The 26,113-nt window shown below is 41.4% G+C and overlaps 1 protein-coding gene across 2 annotated transcripts in view; it reads left to right on the forward strand.

Annotated features, from left to right (window-relative positions):
* prkn (parkin RBR E3 ubiquitin protein ligase) overlaps positions 1-26,113 on the forward strand; it is a 211,086-nt gene that overhangs the window by 24,166 nt on the left and 160,807 nt on the right. For both annotated transcript variants that reach the window (XM_007247394.4, XM_049481160.1), the window contains exon 2: positions 21,850-22,013. In XM_007247394.4, coding sequence (XP_007247456.3) covers positions 21,850-22,013 — 164 coding nt within the window. The remainder of the gene's footprint in view (positions 1-21,849; positions 22,014-26,113) is intronic.

Here is a 26,113-nt window from a genome sequence, read left to right on the forward strand (position 1 = left end):
ACACACACACACACACACACACTATAATTCTGTGTTTGAGATGTAAAGTAATTCAGAGGGATTTAGTGTAAATTGGTTCATTGTAGAGAAACTTTCTCAGTCTGATTTGTAAAAGGAACCTGGGGTCACAATAAATAGAACACAAATATAGCCATTTCAAACCACCAGTGAATCTATATTTGTATTCCTATTGTATGTGTATTTTAGGAGTGTGCTATTTTGATGGGAAAAAAACAAAAACTCAATATCCATATTTCCTATAATTTTGCAGATGGAATATTATTTGCATTATTTTTAAAGGTTTGGAACTAGAACTAGAACTTAGAACCAGCTTGACATTGACATGCTTACTGATTGTATTAATTAAAACAATGTTAAGGCAAACAACAAAAAAATTACCACTTTTTTTGCACTATTAGGTGCACCCAATTATAAGGTGCACTATCAATAACATCTATTTCATACACAAGGTGCACCGTATTATAAGGCGCCACTAGTTATAATAGTCCATATTTTGTCCTTCTAATTTAGCTAAGCTATGTAAAGTAAACAAAACTGTAATTCTTAAAAAAATATATATATTTTTTTACACAAGCGATGGATGTTGATCTACACAGGTTTCTCTCCTGAAAACTGTTTATTTTGGTGAGTAAAGCCCTTCAGTTTATTTACAGTAAACTGAGATTACAGATTTCCACTAGGTCAGACTAATTAGCAGCTAAACGCTAGCGCTGATTTCTGCAGCATACATTTAAAAACAAAAATAAAACATACAAGACACCAAATACACCTATACTGCACAAATATTGCACAAAAAATATATGATTTGTAAACAAATGACCCACTTCAAGTTTGGTCGAATATTGCACAAATGTTGAAAATACATAAAAAAAATAAACAACTGTGTAATGTTGACCATGCAGCTAATTCTCTGGCGCAGTGTGTTTGCTCATTTTTAGCTTAGTTTTAGCATGCTGTACTAGCACTAGCTTTAGCCTATTCCGGTACAATGTATAGGCATTATCAAAGCACATGCACAGCAACCTATACTCAAGCTAGACACTTGGAGTCAATGCACTTTAGTTTCAAATAAAGCAAAGAAAACAAGTTCATATTTATAAGGTTTTAAGAGTTCAGGAATCAATATTTGGTGGAATAACCCTGTTTTTTACCACAGTTTTTTATGCATCTTGGAATGTTCTCCTCCACCAGTCTTGCACACTGATTTTGGATAACTTTATGCCTTTACTCCTGGTGCAAAAATTCAAGCAGTTCATCTTGATTTGGTTTGATGGCTTGTGATCATCCATCTTCCTCTTGATTATATTCCAAAGGTTTTCAATTTGGTCAAATTACAGAAACTCATCTTTTTAAGTGGTCTTTTTTTCCCAGAGCTGTATATGATGAAGATAATGGTAAGTAAGTAAGATCCTGAAATGCTATTAGTCATGGGACTGCTAAAAGTCATGGACTGAATTTTGCAGAACTAAGGTTGGACAGTATATCAAGATTCAAGATTCAAGATTTTTATTGTCACATCACAGAGTACAGGTGTACATGTGAGTGAAAAACTTGGGTGCAGATTCCCACCAATGCGTAAAGAATAATATTTACAAGAGAGTAATAAAATAATATAAAATATATAAAAATAGGACATACAGATAACTTACAGTATAAACACTATTTACAATACACTTAATTACAATAAACATGATAACTTACACTATAGACAAATATTGCACAGAACAGATATGCACAGATGTAGATATGGATAGTGTGGAAGTAGTCAGTATGTCACAGTATAGCTATGAGTAAGTGCAGGTAAGGAATGAGTTGAGTGGGGAGTGCAGGGGGCAGAATGCTGTATAATATGGAAAAGTCTGATAGATGCAGTGTAAAGTAAAGTGCAGGGTGCAGAGTTTGTATGGGTGTCAGTGGGGTGGGTTGGGCAGAACACCGTTCTACTGGCTATTCCACAGCCTGGTTGCTTGGGGGAAGAAGCTGTCTCGGAACCGGCTGGTTCTGGTCTTCAAGCTTCTGAGCCTCCTTCCACTCGGCAGCTGTGAGAACAGGGAATGGCTTGGATGGAACGGGTCCTTCATGATCTTTTTGGATTTCCTCAGGCAGCGGTTGGTGTATAAATCCAAAAGGTTTGGGAGCTCAACCCCAGTGATGTACTGCGCTGTGCGCACAACCCTCTGCAGGGATTTCCGCTCCAGAGCAGTACAGTTCCCATACCAGGTGGTGATGCTGCCCGTCAGAATGCTTTCCACAGTGCAGGTGTAGAAAGTCCTGAGGATGCTGGGGTTCAGACCAAACCTCCTCAGCCGTCTGAGGAAGTACAGGCGTTGTTGTGCCTTCTTCACCACCCGTGTGGTGTGTTCTGTCCATGTCAGATCCTCGCTGATGTGAACACCCAGAAACTTGAAGCTGCTGACCCTCTCCACCGCAGTCCCGTTGATGGAGATCGACGAGTATGCTTTCTCCTGCTTCCTGAAGTCCACGATCAGCTCCTTGGTCTTGCTGACGTTTAGAGAGAGGTTATTCTCCTGGCACCAGTTTTCCAGGATGTTAACCTCCTCTCTGTAGGCCGATTCGTCGTTGTTTGAGATCAGGCCAACAATTGTTGTGTCGTCAGCAAATTTGATGATGACATTGGAGCTGTGTCTGGCTGTGCAGTCGTGGGTGTACAGGGAGTACAGGAGCGGGCTGAGCACACAGCCCTGGGGCGCTCCGATGTTGAGGGTCAGTGAGGAGGATGTGATGTTGCCCATCCTCACCACCTGCTGTCGGTCTGACAGGAAGTTCAGGATCCAGCTGCACAGTGTGCTGTTCAGACCCAGATCCCGGAGCTTGATGTCGAGCCTCGAGGGAACGATGGTGTTGAATGCTGAACTGTAGTCCACAAACAGCATTCTCACATACGTGTCCTTCTTGTCCAGGTGAGAGAGGGCAGTGTGCAGGGTCAGGGCGATCGCATCGTCAGTGGATCTGTTCTGCCTGTATGCAAACTGCAGTGGGTCCAGGGTGGCAGGCAGTGAGGAACAGATGATATCCCTAACCAGCCTCTCAAAGCATTTGCTTATGATGGAGGTTAGGGCAACAGGTCGCCAGTCATTCAGACAGGTGGTGTGGGCAGTCTTTGGAACTGGCACAATGGTGGCCAGTTTAAAGCAAGCTGGCACAACAGAGAGAGAGAGTGATGTATTATAAATGTCCGTGTAGACTGCTGCCAGTTCTCTATAGCAGGCTTTAAGCACTCTCCCGGGAATGCCATCCGGACCAGCTGACTTGCGTGGATTTATCCGCTGAAAAGCTCTGCGCACGTCAGCTTCAGAGACGGAGGGTGGGATGGGATCAGCGGTGGGCGGGGCGCACTCTGGGAGCGCAGCGGTGGGCGGGGCACACTCTGGGAGCGCAGCGGTGGGCGGGGCGCAGTCTGGGAGCGCAGCGTGATCTGCCTCGAATCGAGTGTAGAAGCGGTTCAGCTCCTCTGGCAGCTCAGCGTTGGTGCTGGTCAGAGTGTGAGAGCTTCTCTTGTAGTCAGTGATAATGTTCAGACCCTGCCACAAGCTCTGGGTGTTGGCTGTGTTGAACTGTGCTTCCACTTTCTCTCTGTACCCACGTTTGGCCGCTTTTATGGTCCTACGGAGAGCGTAGCTGGCTCGTTTGTACTCCTCCGTATTTCCAGATCTGAAAGCGGCGCTGCGTGCGCTGAGAGCGGAACGGACGTCACCGTTCAGCCAGGGCTTCTGATTGGGGAAGACGCGCACTGATCTGAGGGGCACTACGTCATCCACGCACTTGCGAATGAAGGCGGTGACTGTGTCTGCGTACTCGTCGATGCTGCTTGACGAATCACGGAACATCTCCCAGTCCACGTGATCAAAACAGTCCTGAAGCATAGCTTCCGATTGGTCAGACCAGCGGCGTACCTCCTTGGTGGTGGGCGGTTCTCGTTTCAGCCTCTGCCTGTAGGTGGGCAGAAGCAGGATGGAGGAGTGATCTGATTTGCCGAACGGGGGTCGGGGGAGGGCTTTGTAGGCTCCTCGGATGTTAGAGTAGCAGTGATCAAGCGTCTGGGTTTTCCGCGTGAAGCATGTAATGTGCTGAAACAGTGCTGGACAAAAAGTTTTAAAGTTTGTCCGGTTAAAGTCCCCTGCAACAATGAGTGCAGCCTCCGGGCGCGCGGTCATCTGCTTGTTGATGGTCTTGTGTAGCTTCCCGAGTGCGAATTCCGCGTCCGCACGCGGGTGTATCTACACTGCCGCTAAACACAGTCCTGTAATCTCACGAGGTAGCCACACCGGCCGGCAGGAGATGATCAGATATTCCAGCTCCGGCGAGCAGAAAGACTCGATGAAATGTACATTCCTCCGATCACACCAAGCATTGTTGATCAGGAAACATACACCACCTCCCTTACTTTTCCCAGAGAGCTCTTTGGATCTGTCGGCGCGGTGCAGAGAGAACCCCGCGGGTTCTATGGCGTGGTCGGGTATGTCCGCGGATAGCCAGGTCTCTGTGAGGCAGATCACGCTGCAGTCACGCATCTCCCGCTGGAAAGCGATCCGTGCGTGGAGCTCGCACAGCTTGTTGTCCAAGGACTGCACATTAGCCAGCAACAAGGTGGGAAGAGGCGGACGGTGAGCGCGGCGTCTCAGCCTGACGAGCACACCGGCTCGCTTGCCTCTTTTCCGGCGTCTGCGTCGCGTGCGTGGCCGGGCGACCCAGGTGAATGGAGCCTCTCCGATGTTAGGGAACAAAGGATCAGCGTTGTGGAACTCAAAGTCCGGTTTGCGGTGAGTGATCGACGATCTGATTCCCAGGAGTGTTTGTCGGTCATATGTGACGATGCCAGTAACATTCAGTGCAAAAAGAGTAACAAGCAAACACAAAAACAAAGAAAAACTGCTAAAATAAGTGGGAGCTCGCAACACGGCAGCCATGCTCGGCGCCATCTTGATGACACTAGGGGTGTGCCATATCGTATTGTACATGATAGTATCGCCAAAAAATATTGTACCATATCACCCACCCCTAATTATCACATCATTTTACCTTAATCCTGGTTATATTGTCAGGTGCAGGAACAGGGAGAGGACGCAGAGGCGGACGCAAGTGCGAGTTACATTTATTAACATACATAAAAGAAAAACAAGAAACAGATCAGAGAAAACACGGGGATCACGAAACCTGACTGACGTCAACAACGCACAATCACGGACGAAGGTAACCAGTAGAGGGGGACTATTTATACCAACGGACACAGACTAGAAACAGGAAACACCTGGGAAGAGAGGGCGGAGCTACAAAACAGGTAGGCCACAGGGGAGGAGACACAGGATAAACACAAGGAGAGTAAATAAACAAACGAAATACATGAAAACGTGACAGAAGCCACTCCTTAATGCGCAGCTCCCGAGGCGCATAAAACCAAACCCCGGGAGCCGGCAGAAGAGAGAGGCCTGAAAAAAAAAAAACGGACGGGACCGGGGACAGCGCAAGAGACTGGACTAATGACAGGACAAAAGACTTGACAGGAGATTTGACATGGGAACCGGGACCAATACATTAACAGGAATAGATATAAACACGGTGACTGGAATGGGCACAATAACATGACTTGACAGGGGTACAGGAATACTAACAGTAACAGGAACTAACACTGGAATGCACATAGGAACAACAAACAACATGGAGGGAAGGCTAGGACTGGCAAAAGTTTTAGCAGTTTGTGGGGCCATCCTAGGCAATGTCCTGGGTAGTTCAAATGGTCTGTGAAACAGTCCATGAGCGCGCGCAGCGCACGCACCCGCCGATGCGGAAAAAACCGAGCCGCCGGATTTCGCCGGGCCGAGAGCCGCTGAGCTGCCGTGAACGGCCGGGGCGAGAGCCGCTGAGCTGCCGGGGCGAGAGCCGCTAAGCCGCCGGGGTCCGCCGGGGCGAGAGCCGCTGAGCTGCCGGGGCGAGAGCCGCTGAGCTGCCGGGGTCCGCCGGGGCGAGAGCCGCTGAGCTGCCGGGGCGAGAGCCGCTGAGCTGCCGGAGTCCGCCGGGGCGAGAGCCGCTGAGCTGCCGGAGTCCGCCGGGGCGAGAGCCGCTGAGCTGCCGGAGTCCGCCGGGGCGAGAGCCGCTGAGCTGCCGGAGTCCGCCGGGGCGAGAGCCGCTGAGCTGCCGGAGTCCGCCGGGGCGAGAGCCGCTGAGCTGCCGGGGTCCGCCGGGGCGAGAGCCGCTGAGCTGCCGGGGTCCACCGGGGCGAGAGCCGCTGAGCTGCCGGAGTCCGCCGGGGCGAGAGCCGCTGAGCTGCCGGGGTCCGCCGGGGCGAGAGCCGCTGGTACAGGGCCGGCCGGTGCAGGTAGAGCCGGAACGTGCGGTCCTCTTCGCCTCCTCCGGCCACGGTTGGTAGAGGCTTCTAAAGAGGGGCACCCCACCTGCAAGCTGGAGGAGAGAGGGATCCGCCGGATCGCTAACCTGGAACCCAGGAAAGAGTTATTCGCTGCATCCATATTTTGGTCCGTGATTCTGTCAGGTGCAGGAACAGGGAGAGGACGCAGAGGCGGACGCAAGTGCGAGTTACATTTATTAACATACATAAAAGAAAAACAAGAAACAGATCAGAGAAAACACGGGGATCACGAAACCTGACTGACGTCAACAACGCACAATCACGGACGAAGGTAACCAGTAGAGGGGGACTATTTATACCAACGGACACAGACTAGAAACAGGAAACACCTGGGAAGAGAGGGCGGAGCTACAAAACAGGTAGGCCACAGGGGAGGAGACACAGGATAAACACAAGGAGAGTAAATAAACAAACGAAATACATGAAAACGTGACATATATGGAGATATTTGGAGTGCATTATTAGGATCATGACATTCTGGATCATTCTGTTACAAATCTGATAAAATTATTGTTTTTTTAATATCTCAATTTGCCATATTATATTGCATGCAATATTAAGATTCTAAATAATTTTCTAATTCAGTGTTCTAATTCAGTGTCATATCGCCCAAATTTTGTTATCATGAAAATACCATGAAATATCGTGATATTATTTTAAAAACCAAATCGCCCACCTCTAGTATACACTTTTTAAAAAAACTAACTAAAGTGTCTGTAAATGTTTGATTACATCTGTATATTTCAATATTTAAACTGTGATTTTTGTGAACTTTGTTGTTTTATCTAATTTTTTATCTAATTTTGTATAAAATAATAACAAATAATATAAGCAAACAACAAAAGAAATGACCAAAATTGCAGAATATTTAGTGTATGCGTAAAACTCTGTGCAACTGTATATTTAATTACCTGAGTAGGGAGTGGTGTAAGCTGTGCGAGAAGCACAGATGGTCCTAAATGTAATGTAAATGTGGTTTTCATAACATATCATCCTGTATTGTTTGTGCTGTAGAATCAGGAGTGAGTAAGTACCTGTGGGTATCCATCCATCTGGCACCCACTATTAGACCTTGCCCAAACTCTCTGATAATTCACATCACCTTGCTATGAGCACGCTGACCAGAATGAGATCTTGTACACTTTTCAAAGTCAAAGAAATGTAACAGTGTGAGTGTTACCAAACCATCCTCTGGGGTCATGCCCTTATGTTAGAAATGTCAGTGTATTTTAATTAATTAATTTATTTTTTCTTTAACTTTTAGCACTATTCTCAGTTCATGAATGTTTTAGCCAAAACTTCTTTAAAACAATTGTAAAACAGAGCCTCAGGCATGAGGCAGTGTATTTGTAATGAATCTGTATAATAACAGTCTGTGTGGTTGCTTTTAGAAGCAATAAATGCTTCAGACATCTGGGGCCCATCATCTGCACTGGAATGGAGCATTTCATGAAAAACACTCTGAATGACTGATTATATCTAAACCATTTCACTATGCAGCAATAGCTGAAAAAATCACAGAATTTCCTCTTTAATTTCTAGTTAAAACTGCATTATGAAGAGAAAATCAGAAATGTATATTACCGTATTTTTTGGACTACAAGGCGCACCGGATTATAAGGCGCACTATTAATGAACATCTATTTTCTGGTCTGTTTTCATACATAAAGTGCACTATATTTATAAGGCACGTTAAGAGACACTTGCAAGGATTCCTACATTGAAGTGAACAAGGGTGTCAGCATGTTTGCCTTCTAATAAGGTAGCTGGGGATAGGGATGGGCGATATGGCTCTAAAATAATATCACGATATTTCAGGGTATTTTTGCGGTAACGGTATACTTGGCGATATAGGAAAACTAAAATAATTCATTCATTTCAGGAATATAGTATAATAGTATAACAGAATAATCATAATGTGGCACAAAAAATAATATAGCATAAAATAATATAATGCAGCAAATAATATTGCAGAATATTTAGTGCATGCATATAAACTGCAAACCAAAACAATTATACAATAAATAAACCTAAAGCTTCACAGTAAATAATAGACTACCGTATTTTTCGGACTATAAGGCGCACTTAAAAACTTTTAATTTTCACAAAAATTGACAGTGCGTCTTATAATACGGTGCGCCTTTTGTATGGATTTTACTCGTCAGGTTGTAAGGAGCAGTAAACACACACTCCGTGCAGCGTTATAGAGAGTTTCAGTGCTATACAGAGTCCAGAGCCGTGCAGCTCCGAGGCTGGAGCAGCAATAGCATTAGCTAGATGCTAACCGCTAAGCTAGCTAGCTTATTCACTGAGATCAGTATTATCTAAATTTTACTCGTCAGGTTGTAAGGAGCAGTAAACACACACTCCGTGCAGCGTTATACAGAGTTTCAGTGCTATACAGAGTCCAGAGCCGTGCAGCTCCGAGGCTGGAGCAGCAAATAGCATTAGCTAGCTTATTCACTGTTCAGAGATCAGTATTATCTAAATTTTACCCGTCAGGTGTAAGGAGCAGTAAACACACACTCCGTGCAGAGCCGTGCCGCTCCGAGGCTGGAGCAGCAATAGCATTAGCTAGCTTATTCACTGTTCAGAGATCAGTATTATCTAAATTTTACCCGTCAGGTGTAAGAAGCAGTAAACACACACTCCGTGCAGAGCCGTGCAGCTCCGAGGCTGGAGCAGCAAATAGCATTAGCTAGCTTATTCACTGTTCAGAGATCAGTATTATCTAAATTTTACCCGTCAGGTGTAAGGAGCAGTAAACACACACTCCGTGCAGAGCCGTGCCGCTCCGAGGCTGGAGCAGCAATAGCATTAGCTAGATGCTAACCGCTTAGCTAGCTAGCTTTTTCACTGTTCAGAGATCAGTATTTTCTAAATTTAGTACTTTTAATACTGCTGGAGCAGTATTATTAGAGTTAGATGCTAATCGTGTAGATTAATATCCAGCACTCGTTTGACTTTGAAAGAGCTAGATTTGTATACTGAGACGCTCCACCGGCAAGAGACCACCCCCGGTGGGGGAAGGGAAACATGGCGTCACCCCTGTTCACTTTGATATAGGCACCCTTTCTAGTGTCACTTAACGCGCCTTATAATGCGATGCGCCCTATGTATGGAAAAATAGCAGAAAATAGGCGTTCTTTGATAGTGCGTCTTATAATACAGTGCGCCTTATAGTCCAAAAAATACGGTACTTTTAGGCGAAACAGCCCTATCATCACGATATGGATTTTTAATATCATGAAATTTCTGTGTCACGATATATTGTATACGATATAATATTGCCCACCCCTAGCTGGGGATTGGCCCTTAGTAAAAAAAAAAAAAAAAAAAAGCTGTAATTCTTAAAAAAAATATATATATATATTTTTATATTATTATTTATTTGGGTGAGTAAAGCTCTTCCATTTATTTACAGTAAGCTTAAATTTCCAATATTTTGTCTAAGGCTGAGTTTTCAGTGAAGTTTCTCCAGCATTAGCATTAGCCGCTAACCACAGCACTAGCTCTTTTGCCATACAAAGGCCAGTATTTTTCTGCGTGTTTGCCGTGTTAAAACTAGCTATGTGAGACAAACTGCTTGGCAGCATTTATGTCCCACTAGCGCTGTGGTTAGTGGCTAATGCTAATGCTAATGCTGCTGCACCCAGCCTTAGTGCTGGAGAAACTTCATTTAAAACTCACCCTTATAATGCAGTACTTCAGCAGAGTGGCTTTACTGCTCCTTAAAGTCTGACTGGTAGTATTTATACATACAGTGCCCTGGATTGTAAGGCACACTGTTATTTTTTGGGAAAATTATCGAATTTTAAGATCGCCTTATATTGCATAAAATATGGTAATTAAAAGTACTCTAAAGACATAAGTATTTGTTGTTCTTTTTAATATTGTTTTATAATGTATTCAGTATTGTGAGTCTATAGCTCTGCAGTTAACCAATCATTTTTTCAGGCATAGTCATTTTTGAGCTACTTTTGGAACCTCCTTTACCAACTTCTTCATTATTAAAGTGGAATTTGTATTATTCTCTGATATCCAGTCCAGGCTGTTGGGTTATTACTGCTGTTTCAGTTATAATGGGAGTAGATTCAGATTGTAAAAATCTTCTTGAAAAGACTGATGTGTTTACATTGCTATATTATCCTGATTCTCAAAGTGAATTGGTGAAGTGACCTGGTGTAAACATGGTCCAAGATATCTGATAACTGCAGAAAACTTAGAATCATAGAATTTTTTTATTTTTAGTCAATTTTAGGAGGGTTCCCAGTCACAAGCTCTGCAAATACAACTATTTTGGGATGTGGTACAACCAAAGCTTCGCAGTGTGAAAGTGCACTTGAATAATCTGTGGAAATTGCATGGTGCAATCACGTCAACATGGACTTTAAGGTCAAAATTTAAACTATTTGACTGCAAAGGGAGGTCTTGCCTCCATCAGGATTATTTTACTACTCTATTCTTATCTATAAAGTGTGTTAATTTCTAGTGTGTTGCTATTTTGGCAGCAGAAAACACAGGTGCACCTAGTCCTGGAAGATAGGGCCAAAATTTATATCACCATATATTCCTTAATTTCGGTCGATACAATATCATTTCGATATCGATATAAATACTTTGAAGGCCTCCGAAAAACTGCTAAGAATCCCTGCAATGGAAATCTGTACCTTCTACTGTCTGAAAATTTAATTTAAGTCTTTGAAGCCTCTTCTCACAAAAAACTAAATAATACTTTAAATATACAGTATTGAGCAAATGTTTTTGGCACCTGTGGGAATTTCAGTGAAGAATAAGTGTCTTATCTGTGAAGTAAGTGTTTATTAGCTCAGTAAAACACTAGCATTACAATAAATACAAACAGAAATTTTACAAAAATCAGAGCTTTTACAGCACTGTTCTCATCATATCAACATGTATGTATAAAAGCCTGTCCGTGACAGATTCTATAAGCAATACATATCGATATACCACAAAAATGATATCACCGTTATTGAAACATTTCTTATCTCGATAATTACCGATATCGAATTATTGTCCAGGCCTAGGTGCCCCACTTACTGAAATAAACCCAGACAACAGTCAATCATCAGAGTCTGCACCCCCGCTCGTTAAACACCCCAACTTTTAACTCAACAATAAACAAAATAAAGAATAAAATAACATTGGTGTTCCTTAAAATGAGCTGCTGGCTCACCTTCACAGTGTGAAAACGCGGGTCACGCTAGGTCTCATTCCATCGTTTCTTCATTCATTTTAAAATGTCTAGTTGTGTCTCTAGTATGAATAAATGCCCTGTGAGCTGTTTTTTTTATTTATTTTTATGCTCCGGTGATCCGGTATAACGCTGCTTTAGTCTGGTGGAGACATTTTTCAGACTAATAACAGTCTTTGCAATTGCATATCTTACTTTAAAAAAGGCCCTATTAAGTGCAGTTCAGCCACTGACTGTCTTAGAGTCTCTGTAAAACACAAAATCCACCGGAGATCCTATGTAAAACCTATAATTACTTACACACTGAATGGCTAATCCAGGTCCAGAAAGTAAAAATCCACCCTGGGGTTTTGTTGGCTGAACAATTGAAACAAAACCCAAGGGTGGATTTTTACTTTTAACTAGTGTAAAGACAACTGTAAGGAACCATTTTTTCCTTAGCTCTAAATTACTGGGCAAAGCATATAATACTGATGTGTTATTTGCACAAATAAAACAGGAACACACTGCCATGCTGTTCCTAGCGCTGTTAGCTCCTGTCTGACGATACAGCGCCACTGCCTGTCATCAGCTCTGTGGATGGTTGCGAGCTAAGGTGGACGAGGCCATGAATATTAATTTACAAGTTGATGTAGACGCGGGTGCTTTTCCTGATCTACTCGTTTTTCTGGATATTTTCTTTTACTAGCTACTGCAGACAATTAAGTTTGAGGATGAGTTTCATATGCATCATCATATGCAACTATTGTATTTCATAAAGAACAAGAAAATGTGGAATTTAGTGGAAGGAAACCTTTAAGATATGAACGCATCAATGTCAGAGTGCATCTGCCTCTTAAAGGGAATGGCAAGTGTCACACTGATTGGTTTATTTCACGTTACGCCCAAAACACACTAATGATTGATAAAGATAATTATTATATGGCTTTTGCACCTTTCGAGCCACACAAGGTGTATTTTTTTTTTTTTATATATATTTTTTTTGCATCCCAAACACACCGACATAAATCAAGCTGCCACCATAAATCAAGCTGCTTGATCCTCAATTGACGGTTCACAATTGGCAATCGATGCGCTATAGGTCGCTAAAATAGGGCCCGCAGTCTCTCGCTCCTTTCTGATTTAAATCCCCACACTGTTCTTTCTCTCCTTGCTCAATTTCCTCATGACAAACATTCATGTCGGAGAGGGCAGACTATTCCCACTGTCATGCTCTGCCTAGTCCAGGACATGCACTGCTTAGCTAAACTGCAGAATATTTGCCTGACTCTTTGTCAGTGTGCCGCATTCACTGGCCGTAACACTGGCTACTAAAAGCAACGTAAGTGACAGTGATAGAACATGGCCAAAAATTCATTTTCATAAAGCAGCGGTGGTCATTAAGGGCTACTCGCTGATAATTTTGCTTTGGGGGAAAAGAATACGTCAAGCTAAGGCAGCTCCTTCCTCTTAATACCAACCGCAGATTGAGTGAGCTGTTAATCTCTTGTGTATGCAAATGTGTAATTGAAGAATTAACCATGTTGGGGAATTTTGTTTTGTCTTGTCCAATAGATTGAGCTGCTAGTCTTTGAGGTTTGTGAGCAGTAGTTGGGTTTTCTGGCCTGTTACAGTGGCCTGTCAGTGCTGGCTAATCCGGCCTGCCGCCGCTGGGTGATTGCATTCTGTCACTTGTGCCGGCTGAGGGAAACTCGGGCAATCCAGGCACGTCGAGACCCCCTCGCCAACCTGACTCCTGGTGTGATGAAACATGACAAAGGCGGAATTTACTCATTTGTTATCGTCCTGGAAGGGAGACAAAACAATGAGGGAGATTATGGAAATCATCGCGACAGCAAACATCACCCCCGGCCCAAACTGACACTGGCTCAGCACGCTGCCTCAGGTTGATACGGGCTTATCTTCTTCCCAACTGTCAATGGAGACATTAGCCTGCTATTATTGCTCTTATTAGTGGGAATGTAGAGAATGGAAGTGGGCCAAGCCAGTAGTCATTGCTAATATTAGTGTATTCTCACTCAGTTTTAGAGCTTTCTGTGGAATGTGGAATGGGGAATGCTATTGTCAAAAAGGTTACAGTGGAAAGTTAGCTATACTGTTATGTGGAACTGCACTGTAACTAGCAGTGTTTTTGTGTACTTGTTTCTCCAGCATGGTGATGTTGGTTGTCATTGTTTCCTAGTGTTACTCTAGTTTAAGTGTCTCTCAGCCATGTTTGTCTGTCTTTCTTTGACCCGCTACCGGCTATGATTTGTTGTATTTTTGGCCACTTTTGGTTCAAGTGTCATTTGCCTCCACGAGAGCTTGATGGAAGGCCGTTATTGGAGAATGTCACGCTTTAACAACAAGCAATCACTCAAGTCCCTCTTCAGAGCCAGAACAGGAGCTATAGCTTTTGTCATTTAGCCAAGCAGCAATCAGTACACGCTCTCCCCCTCCAGAAACCCCCCCCATCCATGTGTTTTAAGTCAACAATATCAGCAGATGCAATTTTCGTGAAAAGAGCAGTGCTTCAATGATATTGAGTCGGAATGACCAAGTTGCTCTGAATTTGCGGCTGAGTGAGTGCATTTGTTAACGGCAATGGACTGATGGAAAGAGTGGTTTATTTACTGGATGTGTATTGTGTACATTGCTTTTATCAAATGTTCCATCGGAGTAAATATTTACCCAGACTAGATTTGGTGCGTCTAAGGAGAATGCAACCCCTCCTCTAGCTTTCTTCATAATACAATATTTGATTGAGGGGATTTTTTCAGATCAACCATTTTCCCATTCCGGAATTTATCTCCGTGCCTCGGGGGCCTCTGCAAAGGTTGACTCATTTCAATTAAAATAATAAGCAGAGGCGATAACGGACGGGGGAAATATACTTCTGCACCAGAATCGCAGTCATCTTAATGAAGGGTTTTGGGGATTTGCAGGAAGAGACTGTATGGCCTGAATGCTAAAGTCTGTCTCTCTTTGTCTAGCCAAGCCTGTCACCTGTCCTTCCTTCCTCTCTCTTTCTCTCTCTCTCATTCTGTCTCAAGCCCCTGTCCTCCATCTCTCCTACACATATCCCTTTTTTCCACACTTTCATATTCCCTACTTCATATCTGCTAGCGTTGGTGTTTTGCATTTGCTATGACTTACCTTCATCTGAAGCGCTCTCTCTCTCTTTTTCTCTCTCTCTCTTTTCATTTGCAATGCTTTTATTCCCCTTTTCTTCCACCCTGAGCCTGACGTGTGTCCAAAAGAATAAAAACACAAATAACCAAATTGGACAGGCAGTGTGCACTGCCTCTCAGGCAGAGATTGGGTTCTGAGTTCCAAGAAAGGCTGTTTTCACTGCTACCTTTCATTTAATAAAGGAAACAGATTTCCACAGGTTTTTTTTTTGTCAACATGATTTTGTAACATAGCGTTTCCAGAGGCAGGGGTTGCTTTTCAGTGAATAGATGCAAATTAGATTAAGCTTTCAGTATCCAAACACAGTATGTATGAATGCTAGTGATATTACTTTTGAAAATATGAGCTGTATTGCGGCAGAAACAGTCACTATGGACTAAAAAGGATGTGTCAGTTATGACTAAATATTTATTTTAACTAGTTTTTAAGTATACAGTATGCAGTATAGATAAAAGTTGTTTAAAAGTTACTTCTTAACCATCCATGATACATACTAGAAGTATGTGTATTCTTTATAAATGGTCACAGTATGGCGTGAATGGTTTGGTCCGCCCAATTGCATGAAGAATACATGGCTCAATCAACCAAATGAACACAATGGAGGACCAAAGTTTACAGGCAAGTTACGTCAGGAAACTTTAGCTGTACATCGTAGCTTAGCACATTGCTAAGGCTGCTACTTTTTGTAGGTGTAATACAGACGCAGCCGTCTTCCATGCAGATGCATAATGTAATCAAGACCACTAGAGTTGAGTTGAGTTGAGTCAAGACCAAGCCCCTGGCTATGTCCAAAAACCCCAACAGTACCTCCTTTTTCCTACCCATCCTCCTCCTCTCCTCCAATGAGCCGGAAACTGATTTCGTTACACCATCTTGCTACCTGTCCGAATACCGGAGTAGACAAAAGAAACCACTTAAAATCCTTCAATGGAGGACACATCACAGTATCCTACCCAGGAAATGTTTTAAAAATGAAGGAAATGTTTTGGAGTGACATCACTTTGACCACGTCCACAAAGCACCTAAACATAATAAAAAAAAAATACAATTAATTACTCATTAGCAGTGTTGGGAACATTACTTTGAAAAAGTAATTAGTTATAGTTACTAGTTACTTCTCCAAAAAAGTAAGTGAGTTACTAACTGAGTTACTCCACTATAAAAGTAACCAGTTACCAGTAAAAGTAACTATGGCTTTACTTTTGTGTTACTTTACTCCGTAACAACCACCCCCCCACCCCCTGTTAGTAACACAGTTTATTTCAAACTGTGTTCAACTGCTCATTAATTTCAATTTTTCTATACTTATAAATATAAGAAATATAAAAACTAGGGCTTCCACTTTTATTTGATTGGCTACTATTTCACATCACCTTCTCTCTCTTTCTCCTTATCCTTCTCTTCTTTCCTCAATTCCTCCACCTTCTTCCAGGATGGGAGAGGAGGAGAAGGAAAGGAGGAGGAGGAGAGGAAAGCAGCAAAAGTTTTTGGATGCAGCCCATATGAAAAATAAATGGCTCATCCATCCCTCTCTTATCCTCCCCACATTCCTCATCATCCCACTTCTCCCTACACCCCACACAACACCCCAACCTCTCCCTCACCCCCAACCTCTCCCTCACATCATCTTATCCCAGTCCTCCTTCATCATCCCTCCCCTCACTTGCATCATATCATATCAAACCCCTCCCTAATCATCCCACACCTTCCTTATTATCCAACCCCTCCCTTACATCATCCCACCCCACCATTGCATCTTCTCTCTCATTCCTTATTCCTAACTTTCATCCTTTCCTCTTTTTCTACTACTATTCTTGCTCTTTATTAAATTAGTATTATTTTTGGAGCTGCATGAAGTCTGCTTTGCCATGTCTGGGAAATTCAAACACACAACAAGCCAAATTACTTCAGATGAGTAATTTGAGAGGCTAATCATGTAGCAAGTAATCACTGCCGCTATGCCCTAACAAAAACTTCCTCTCTCCACTCAACTTCCTTCATCTTGCACCACTAGCAAGTCATATCTGAAAGATAAACTTGTCCCAATCCCACCTGTAAATCTAAGTCCTATAATATCACACTCTCGTCCTCGTGATGAACCCTGAAATGATTCCACATCATTTTGAATGGAGATTTTCGATCGAAAGGAAAATCTAGTCTACTTCTATGTTTAATCCCTGTCTGGAAAACCTTCCCTGAATATTTGTTTATGTTAATATGTTCTAGGAGTGAAACTATTACTTGAGTAATTCGACTCGATTAAAAAAATTGGTTGATCAATTTTCTGTGCCTCGAGTAATCGCTTAATTAATGTTAAAATGAAGAGCACGGATTTTTGCGCGGACTTTTAATGTGGAAAATTGAGCTTAGCGTTACGGCACCCACGTTCAGGAATCAGGTGGGGAAGGCGGAGGTTTTTAGAGCGATGGAGCAGTGAACAGGTCAATTTCACTTATAATAAATCAATGAGATTAACATTAATGTACCTTAATAACAAAACAACAGAGCTGTGGAGTGCTGATTATTATTAACACTGTCTAATATGTGTGTGGTTAGTTTATTACAACAGATACAAGTTCTCCACTTAATACAGGCTTTATATAAACAGTAAACTCAGCGCTGTGGAGTTTATAAATAAATACATGTTAAAATTAGCGAGATAATTCTACTTTGGCCGGAATGAATGGCTGTGTTGTCATTTAGCTATGATGCACAACATAAAGCCAATGTTTATGCCTTTGTGATGATGTCAGGCCCCTGAACACATCACCATCTACCAAGAACCCCCATGTACATTTTATCTACACAAACATTCATGTAACAAACACAGTACTTACCTGAATCCTGTGAAAATGGAGGCGCGTGAGCCACCCGGGTCCTTATGGTCTGGGTAGAGACCAAGCGGTGTTCTGGGGCAGGGGAGCCTGGGGGTTCCTGTGTAAAAGAAAACATACAAAATAATGCATTAACATTGTAAAATAATTATCAATACTTACCTGGGCGTCCAAATGTATACATGCATGTCTTATTATCTGTAAATATGTTAATATTGTATAATACTATAATATCTTACCCACCTGCCCACTAGTTAATTGCTTGTTGGTTTAGCCGGAGGTGGGCTAAAAGTATTTATTAGCAGGCGGGTACACTGTTAGGGGGTCACACACCGGTTAGCGTGGCTGGTATGCCGACGGGAGTTTTATTGAGCTGTTCATTAAGCATTTTGGTGGTAGCTGCCAATTAGGGCTGGGGCGACGCGTCGACATAATCGACGTCATCGATTACAAAAATACATCGATTTGCATAACGTGCGTCGGCGCGTCGTAAACATGGCGGCGCCTGTGGAGAGCATTAGAGGTTAGATCGGGCCCAAAAATTCCAACTGGCTGTTTTCGGGCTGTTTTAATGAGCGAAATATGATCAGAATTATGTTAATTAACACGGTAACATAGAAGCATAGAACTATTATTTAATTAAAATGATTTTTAAGAACAGCTAAACACAGTTCTGCAGGTCAAACGTGGAGGAGTTCACGTGCGAGAGACAGAGAGAGAGACAGAGAGAGAGACAGAGAGAGAGAGAGAGAGAGAGAGAGAGACAGAGAGAGAGAGATTTGCGTGTTCTGGTGAGAACTACTCACAGGTGAAGGTTCTCTTTGATCTCCTCGTGCTCCTATTCTAGTCCCATTCATAATTCTGCAGCTCCCTCAGTGTTTTCTGCCGTATTTTGCGGCTAGCGCGAGCGCTTACAACTGACACCGCGGACCGCGAGGTGCCGCCGCGTTTGTGCCGAATCCGACTCTCTGCTGAATCTGACTCCCGCTTCGCGGACAGAATCGGCACAACACCCCCGCTGTAGAACTGCGGTAGTGAAAACAGCGCTTATAAATAAATTAGTTTAGTTTCACTTTCAGTTTTCGTTATTTTTTTTAAAATAAAAATATAATTAAAAAACAGACGCCTACATCTCGGACTATTTTCTGGAGCCCGGGTCGGATTTACGGGCGGGCCTCGGGTCATGTCGGGTTCGGGCAGAGAATCTAAGCTCTAGAGAGCTTGGACTCCGGAGAGCAATCTCCAGCTACAAAAAAACGCCAGCGGGCATCTAAAGTTTGGGAGCATTTCACGCAAAAGGGCAACAATGTGGTCCTCTGCCATATGTGCAAAAGGAGCACTTGAAGCGCAAACATCCAGGAGCACTATGTCAACAGGGTCACACAGTAAGTTACCGTTTACATCAGGGTCTCCGCGGGTGTCCTTAAAAAGACTTAAGACTGTCTACCAAAGGTTTTAAACCTGCCACAGGCAGAAATTATACATTTTTGGTTTATATTTATATATATAGTTTCCAGAAACAGTAGCATTATTCATAGGTTCAGGTGTTTAGCTAAGCTAGCTGCCTTAAGTTATTTTAGCTAGCGCCGTCGGCGCTGCGGTGTCACACCGTATTCTGTCACCGTCGGAATTTTGTGACCAGTGCTCACGGTTATGAGCGTTCATTGGCAAAACGGAAGCTTTCTATACCTACACCTTACCCTCAGCCCTAAACTGAACCGTTTTGGCCAGTCGGGGTAAACATTAGAAACGAACACGTTTCGAATCGGCCAGTGCACCGGTCTGCTGAGAACTACTTGCCAGTGGTCACAAAATCTAGCGGTCACAGAAAACAACACACGGTTGTGGTGTATGGGAGCTTATCCATTTTTAGCGTTATAGATCTAAACAACGTGCTGTACATGTAAGTGATTATAAGTGTGGGGTTTGGTTTAGTAGGCTTGTGTTGTTGTTGTTGTTGTTATTATATATAAATATAGTAATTTATCGTTTGCTTTAAAACGTAAAATAATAATTATTTAAATATGTTTCTCAATGAATAGATTAGTCGACTAATCGAAAAAAATAATCGTTAGAATAATCGTTTAAAAAATAATCGTTAGGGACAGCCCTACTGCCAATCCACCTTTAACTCCTACCAGTGGACAGTGTGTAAATAGTTTGTAAATATTGTACATTTCGTTTTGTTTTTGGTTTGGGTGCTTCGTTTGTCACAATAAACACATTGAAAGGGATACTACCTGGTTCCAGACTGTTTTTACGTCTCTCCGGTAACCTCCTGACCACTTGTCCTCACGCTACCACAGCCTTTATTACTGATTAATGCCTTATATTTAATACTTAGAAGAAATCCTACGTTGAAATAATTTAACTTCATTTATTAAATGATTAAAGATTAAATTATTACTTGTGGTATTTATCTGTTTTGTGTTTTATTTATTTCTATTTGTGTTTGCAATGTGGAAATGTATGTTGTGAATAAAACAATTAAACCAATTGGTCATTCATTATTTAGTAAAATTTCTTAGTTTATGTTTTATCCGATTACTCGATAAATCAAATCAATTTTTCAGTAGAGTACTTGATTACTAAAAGAATAGCTGCAGCCCTAATATGTTCATGAACAGAGTTGATTGAGAACATGATTTCAAAGATATTGTCCCTGTTAGTCCTACAATAGTTCAGCTTGAAGGCCTCTACAACATCACACCATCCAATAGACTCCTATATGTCCCCAGTGTTCTTATTTTTAAAAACTTAAATATGGTCACTCTATGATTATGTTTAAGCAAATTTTAAACTTCTAACATGCCTTGGGTTTCATCTCTTCTCTTTCATTCTCTTCTCTCATCTGTTCTCTTTAATTCTCCCCTCAATTTGTTTCTGTTCTCATTTTTTCTTTTCTTCCTCTCCATCTTCTTTCCATCTTCTTTTATCTTCTCTTCTTTTCTGCTTTTCTCATGTGTTCTTCTTAATTATCTCCTTAATGTATTTCTCTTCTCATATTATCTCTTCTGTTCTCATCCACCTTTTTTATCTTCACTTTTTTCTTCTTCTCATATTTTCTTCTCAATGTTCATCTTTTCATCTTTTCCCCTATATGTCCCCAGTGTTCTTATTTTTAAAAACTTAAAAATGGTCGCTCTATGATTATGTTTAAGCAAATTTCAAACTTCTAACATGCCTTGGGTTTCTTCTCTTCTCTTCTCTTCTCTTCTCTTCTCTTCTCTTCTCTTCTCTTCTCTTCTCTACTTTTCTCTCAATCACTCTATTCCTGCTTACTTCTTTATTTTTCTCCATTTTCTCACCATTCCTTTTCATTCCTCCCCTTATCTCTTCTCTCTTTCCTCTCTTTCTGTTATTTTGCTACAAACTAGGGGCGTGGTTGATTAAATCAGGTTAATTTGAGTGCTGACCTCACAGCATTGATACAAAATGTGCTGGGTATGATGTGCTCTTAGGTCTATCAGTGGTTTATACAGTTTTGAGATATAAAACCAGCTTTCTGCATAATATATTCAACTTCTACACTAGGGGTGGGCGATATGGCACTGAAATAATATTACAATATTTCATGGTATTATCGTGATAACGATACTCTTGGCGATAAAAATTATTTTTATTTCTTTTTTCAAGAATACACTACTGCAACAAAATGAAAATTTCATTTTATTATTGCATATGATTTATGTCACACCCTTACCTGAGATATAAAAAAATACAAAAGTTTGATCAGATTTGTAACAGAAGTCAATGATCCAAAATGTTATGATGCACTCTAAATATCTCCATGTAACCAGGATTAAAGTAAAATAAATGATCCTGGACAGACATAATCTGTCTCTAGTAGATACATAATGGAAAATAAAAAAAATAGTGTGAAAAAAGTAGTACCCTGATGTAATAAGTGGGGGTGGGTGATATGGCACGATATTTTTAGAGTATAATATTGTTCACGATATTCAAAAATGTCAGGTTTAAAATGTTTACTGATATAAATTGCATAATTAGTTGAGAATAAATTACATAACAGTGGAACAATGGAAGCCAAAATGGTTTATTATTTTTTTTTTTTTACCAAAGCAGTGGAACTTGATTCACAAATTGCTTGATATTTCTGAAGTTTAAATGACTTTGTGTTCTGCTTTAATATTTAGATGTTCTCTTAATTTTAGTTTACTGATACTCCTGTATTTACAACCCTTTTTTGCTCTCTATCTCAGTGTTTGTGCGCTTCAACTCCAGTCATGGTTTCCCGGTGGAGGTGGAGACGGGGGCGAGTGTAGCGGAGCTGAAGGAAGCAGTGGGGCGTCTGCAGGGTGTCCAGCCTGATCAGCTGAGGGTCATCTTCGCTGGTCGTGAACTCTCCAGTGACTCAACACTACAGGTAACTCCTCTCTGTCTGTCTGTATGACTGTCTGTACGACCGTCTGTCTCTCCTGCTCTTCACACGCTCTCTGTTTTAATGATTAAGCATTAACTTCAACTCTCTCTTTCTCTTTCTCTCTCTCTCTCTCTCTCTCTCTTTCTCTATAGCATCACAGAAGAACCAATTGTTTAATACTTATGAAAGATTTTAATAAAGGATTCCTAACAACAACAGTGTAAAAACACACTGAATAGTTTTATCCTCCTCTCCTCTCCTCTCCTCTCCTTTTGTTCTCTTTAATTCTCCCCTCAATTTATTTCTGTTCTCATTTCTTCTTTTATCTTCTCCCTTTCTATCTTCCCTTCTTTTCTCCCACTCCATCTTCTCTTCTTTTCTGCTCTTTTCATTTGTGTTCTTCTCTCCTCAATGTATTTTTCTTGTCATATTATCTCTTCTTTTCTCATCTCCCTTTCCATCTTCACTCCCTTTCTCTTCATATTTTCTTCTCAATTTTCACCTTTTTATTTCTCTTCTGCCTTTCAGTCCTCTCTTCTTTTTTCTCTTTTCTTTTGCCCTCTTCTCTTCTCTTCTCTTCTCTTCTCTTCTCTTCTCTTCTCTTCTCTTCTCTTCTCTTCCCTTCTCTTCCCTTCTCTTCTCTTCTCCTAAATTTTCCCCTTAATTTATATCCTTCTCATATGACTATCTTTTAATCTCTCTTCTCTTCTCTTCTCTTCTCCTTAATTTCCCCCTTAATTTATATCCTTCTCATATGACTTTCTTTTCATATATCTTCTCTTCTCTTCTCTTCTCAGTTTTCTTTTTTTCCTTAATTTTCTTTTTCCTTAATTTTCTTTTCATCTTCTCTTCTCCCTTTCAAGCTTGTCTTCTTTTTTTCCTTTCCATCTTTTCTTCTCTTTTGCCTTTTCCTCTTTTTTTTTTAGCTCTTATCTTTCTATCTTTTCCTCAATTCTCTCCTAAATGTTCTTCTCTTCTCACATCTTCTCTTCTTTTTTTTCTTCTCCCTTTCAATCTTTTTTTATTTTTCCATTTCTTCTCTCTTTTGCTAATCCATCTTGTTCTTTATTTTTCCTTTCTTCTTTTCTCTTGTCGTCTTTTCTCTCAATCACTATATTCCTGCGTACTTCTATATCTGTCTCCTTTTCTCACTATTCTTTTTCATACCTTTTCCCTATTCTCTTCTCTCTTTTCTCATTTTCTGCAATTTTGTTTACACTTATCTTCTCTATTTTCTCTCTCTCTCTCTCTCTCTCTCTCTCTCTCTCTCTCTCTCTCTCTCAGTGGGGATGTAACAGAGTGAACAGAGCCTAGGGACATCCTGAACTTTATTCCACGGTGCTTCATTAGGCCTGACCTTGTTAATTATGCATTAAAAACTCTCACACACACACACACACACACACACACATATAGTAAAACACTTTTAGATGCTCTCACTGTAACCCAGTAACCGATGCACTTATAATGGATATAATAATATAACACACACACACACACCGCTTGTGTGAACACTATGTGTGAATGCTCCACTCCCACTTAAGTTCTGTTAGCGGTGTTTGTGCTGGTGCAGTGCTCCATTTCTTCCTGTCAGGCCGTTGTTGTGGGGAGGGAGGGAGGGAGGGAGGGTTCAGGGCAGGTTCTGTCCAGTGGAGCAGAGCACCTCCCTTGGGCCACCTGCTCAAATCCCACTGTGACTCCACTCTGCCCCCTAGAGTTCAAATTCATCACACAACCCATCAGCGGTGTCCAGGTGTGCAGGTACAGAAGAATGAGCTGAGTAAACGTGCGAGTCCTTTATCACTTCTTTATACTTTAATCATATTTATTTAATATCTGATCCAGCAGAGCACTGGAAAGCGCCACTTATTGAAATAAGCATGTTAAAGCAATCTAACCAGAGCAGAACTAATTGGCAGTTTATTTGTTCAGTAAGGCTGCTATGTGCAGAGGAGTGGCGTCCTCCGTAAACACAGCCTCCTACTTACTCTGTGGATTATGAGGATTAATACCGGAATAAATATGTATTGCACGGATTAATGCTTGTTTATTTTAGAGGTGGGTGATTGGAATCGCTCTATATGACCAATATGAAAATCCGGTCGCCAGTGCCAGCAGTTATTTTATTGGCCAGTATTATTTAATATAGTGAAAATTAATTAGACTTCGGTGGGTTTAATTAAATGATGCTTCACTGAGTGATACCATCACATTAAAGGGAGAGTCAGCAAATCTGGAGAAAGGTTGTTGATATTTGAAGAGCAAACATATACACCCTTCCCTTTCCAATCTGCTTCAGAAACTCCAAAGAGCTTAAAGTTGATCCAAAGAACTAACCAACACCTATAAAAAGAAGGATGTAGATGCGGTTGGGTCTGAGAAAGATTTCACAGCAATTAGAAGTCAGTTCCATTGTTAAACATCCTAGCAAGTTGAGCCCAAGAGCTTAGCACAACATGTGCAAAGAACTATCCAACACCTTCAAAAAGAAGGATGTATATGTAGTATATGTAGATCTCCGAGCAATCAGAAATCAGTTGTTCCACTGTACGAATAAATAATTCCCATGTAAAACAGAAACCAACATAACTCTTTACAACATCCTAGCAACACCTAAGCACAAAAAGCACAAAAAAATCTCCAACTATCCTAAAATGTCATTGTGGGACCTATAGGTAGCTCTCGCCACATTTTTATGTCAAGGTACAGCATCTACCACCAGAAAGAGACCAAGCTAATTTGGTTTTCATGGGATGATTGAAACCACTACCCTCACAAATAAATCAGGGCAAGACCGTTCCAAAAGACACACGGACCAAGAGCAGGACTTCAACATTCTTTGGACAGATGAATCCAAATTTGGGTTATTTGGTCACAGTTACAGATGACATGTTTGGTGAAAACCAAGCCCAGCACTTGAGCATGAAAACCATGGAGGTGGAAATGTCATGGTTGGTGTTAGTAATGGTACGATACACTTTTTTCAGCTCCAATTTGATTCCGATATAAAACTGATATAAAACTGCCAATACCGACCCAAATACTGATACTTTTAGTTTATTAATAGTACTATGATTAAGGTTACGTAATGAGGCTGAAACAGACCACACAGCTCTTTAAAGTGTATAAACAAGTGCATTTAATATAAATGCATTCAAAAGTCATTTATTTGACACACTTTATATACAAACACACAATAGTTTTCTTTCAAATTAAATATTTAAATTTTTGTTAAATATTTTTAAAAGTTAAATATTAAATACAGGGCTCTAGAGCAAGTTTTTGCACTGGTTGCGCAGGAGTCTTTTATTTTGACACGTAGCTTAGTGGATTAGCTGCAATGGCTAACAGCTAACCAGCCACGCTAACTGTATTTCATAGCTGAATTAATCACTGTTTTTTAATAACAGATTGATTTGTTTTAGTGCTGATTAGAGTGGGTAGAATCTGTGGTTTGATATTTAATGTGAATTATAGCTGTAGTTCACTTAAGATATTTAATTATTACATTCACAATGTCGGAATGCAGCTGTCAGCCCGATGCTAGCTAGGCTAACAGACTGCAGATCTTAATGGAGATGGCTAGCAGCAAATTGATGATGCTAAATGCTACAGTTCAATCAGTCAGCTGCAGACTGAAGCTGCTGGGGGTTCAGGGTAAACTGTGAAACTGGAATCTGGATCAGTGATGCGTTTCATGTTAACGTTACGGCGGGTTTATTGTCCAGCTGCGTACTGGAATGTGGATCGGCCGCACTCGCCCGATATCCAATTTGTTAAATTACGTCAATATCGGCCCCGATACTGTATTGTATCGGATCGGTCCCATCTCTAGTTGATGTGTGCAGTGGATAACATTACTGGGGTTCAATTCCCAGTCTGGGTGACTATACTGAGATATATCAGTAAGAGGTCTTGTAATAGAAGAAAATGCAATTTCTGTATCGCTATTAAATATAGGGCGAAATTAAAGGCACTACACAGAATTAGCAGTTTTTCAGAATGAAATGGCTGTTGTTGGACAGGTTACAAGTTTTAACTTTTTTTTTTTTTTTTTCAAATTTTTCCCATTTTTCTCCCCAATTTCTCCCCAATTTACACAG

Source organism: Astyanax mexicanus, chromosome 7, assembly GCF_023375975.1.
Source record: "Astyanax mexicanus isolate ESR-SI-001 chromosome 7, AstMex3_surface, whole genome shotgun sequence".
NCBI classification, from domain to species: domain Eukaryota; kingdom Metazoa; phylum Chordata; class Actinopteri; order Characiformes; family Acestrorhamphidae; genus Astyanax; species Astyanax mexicanus.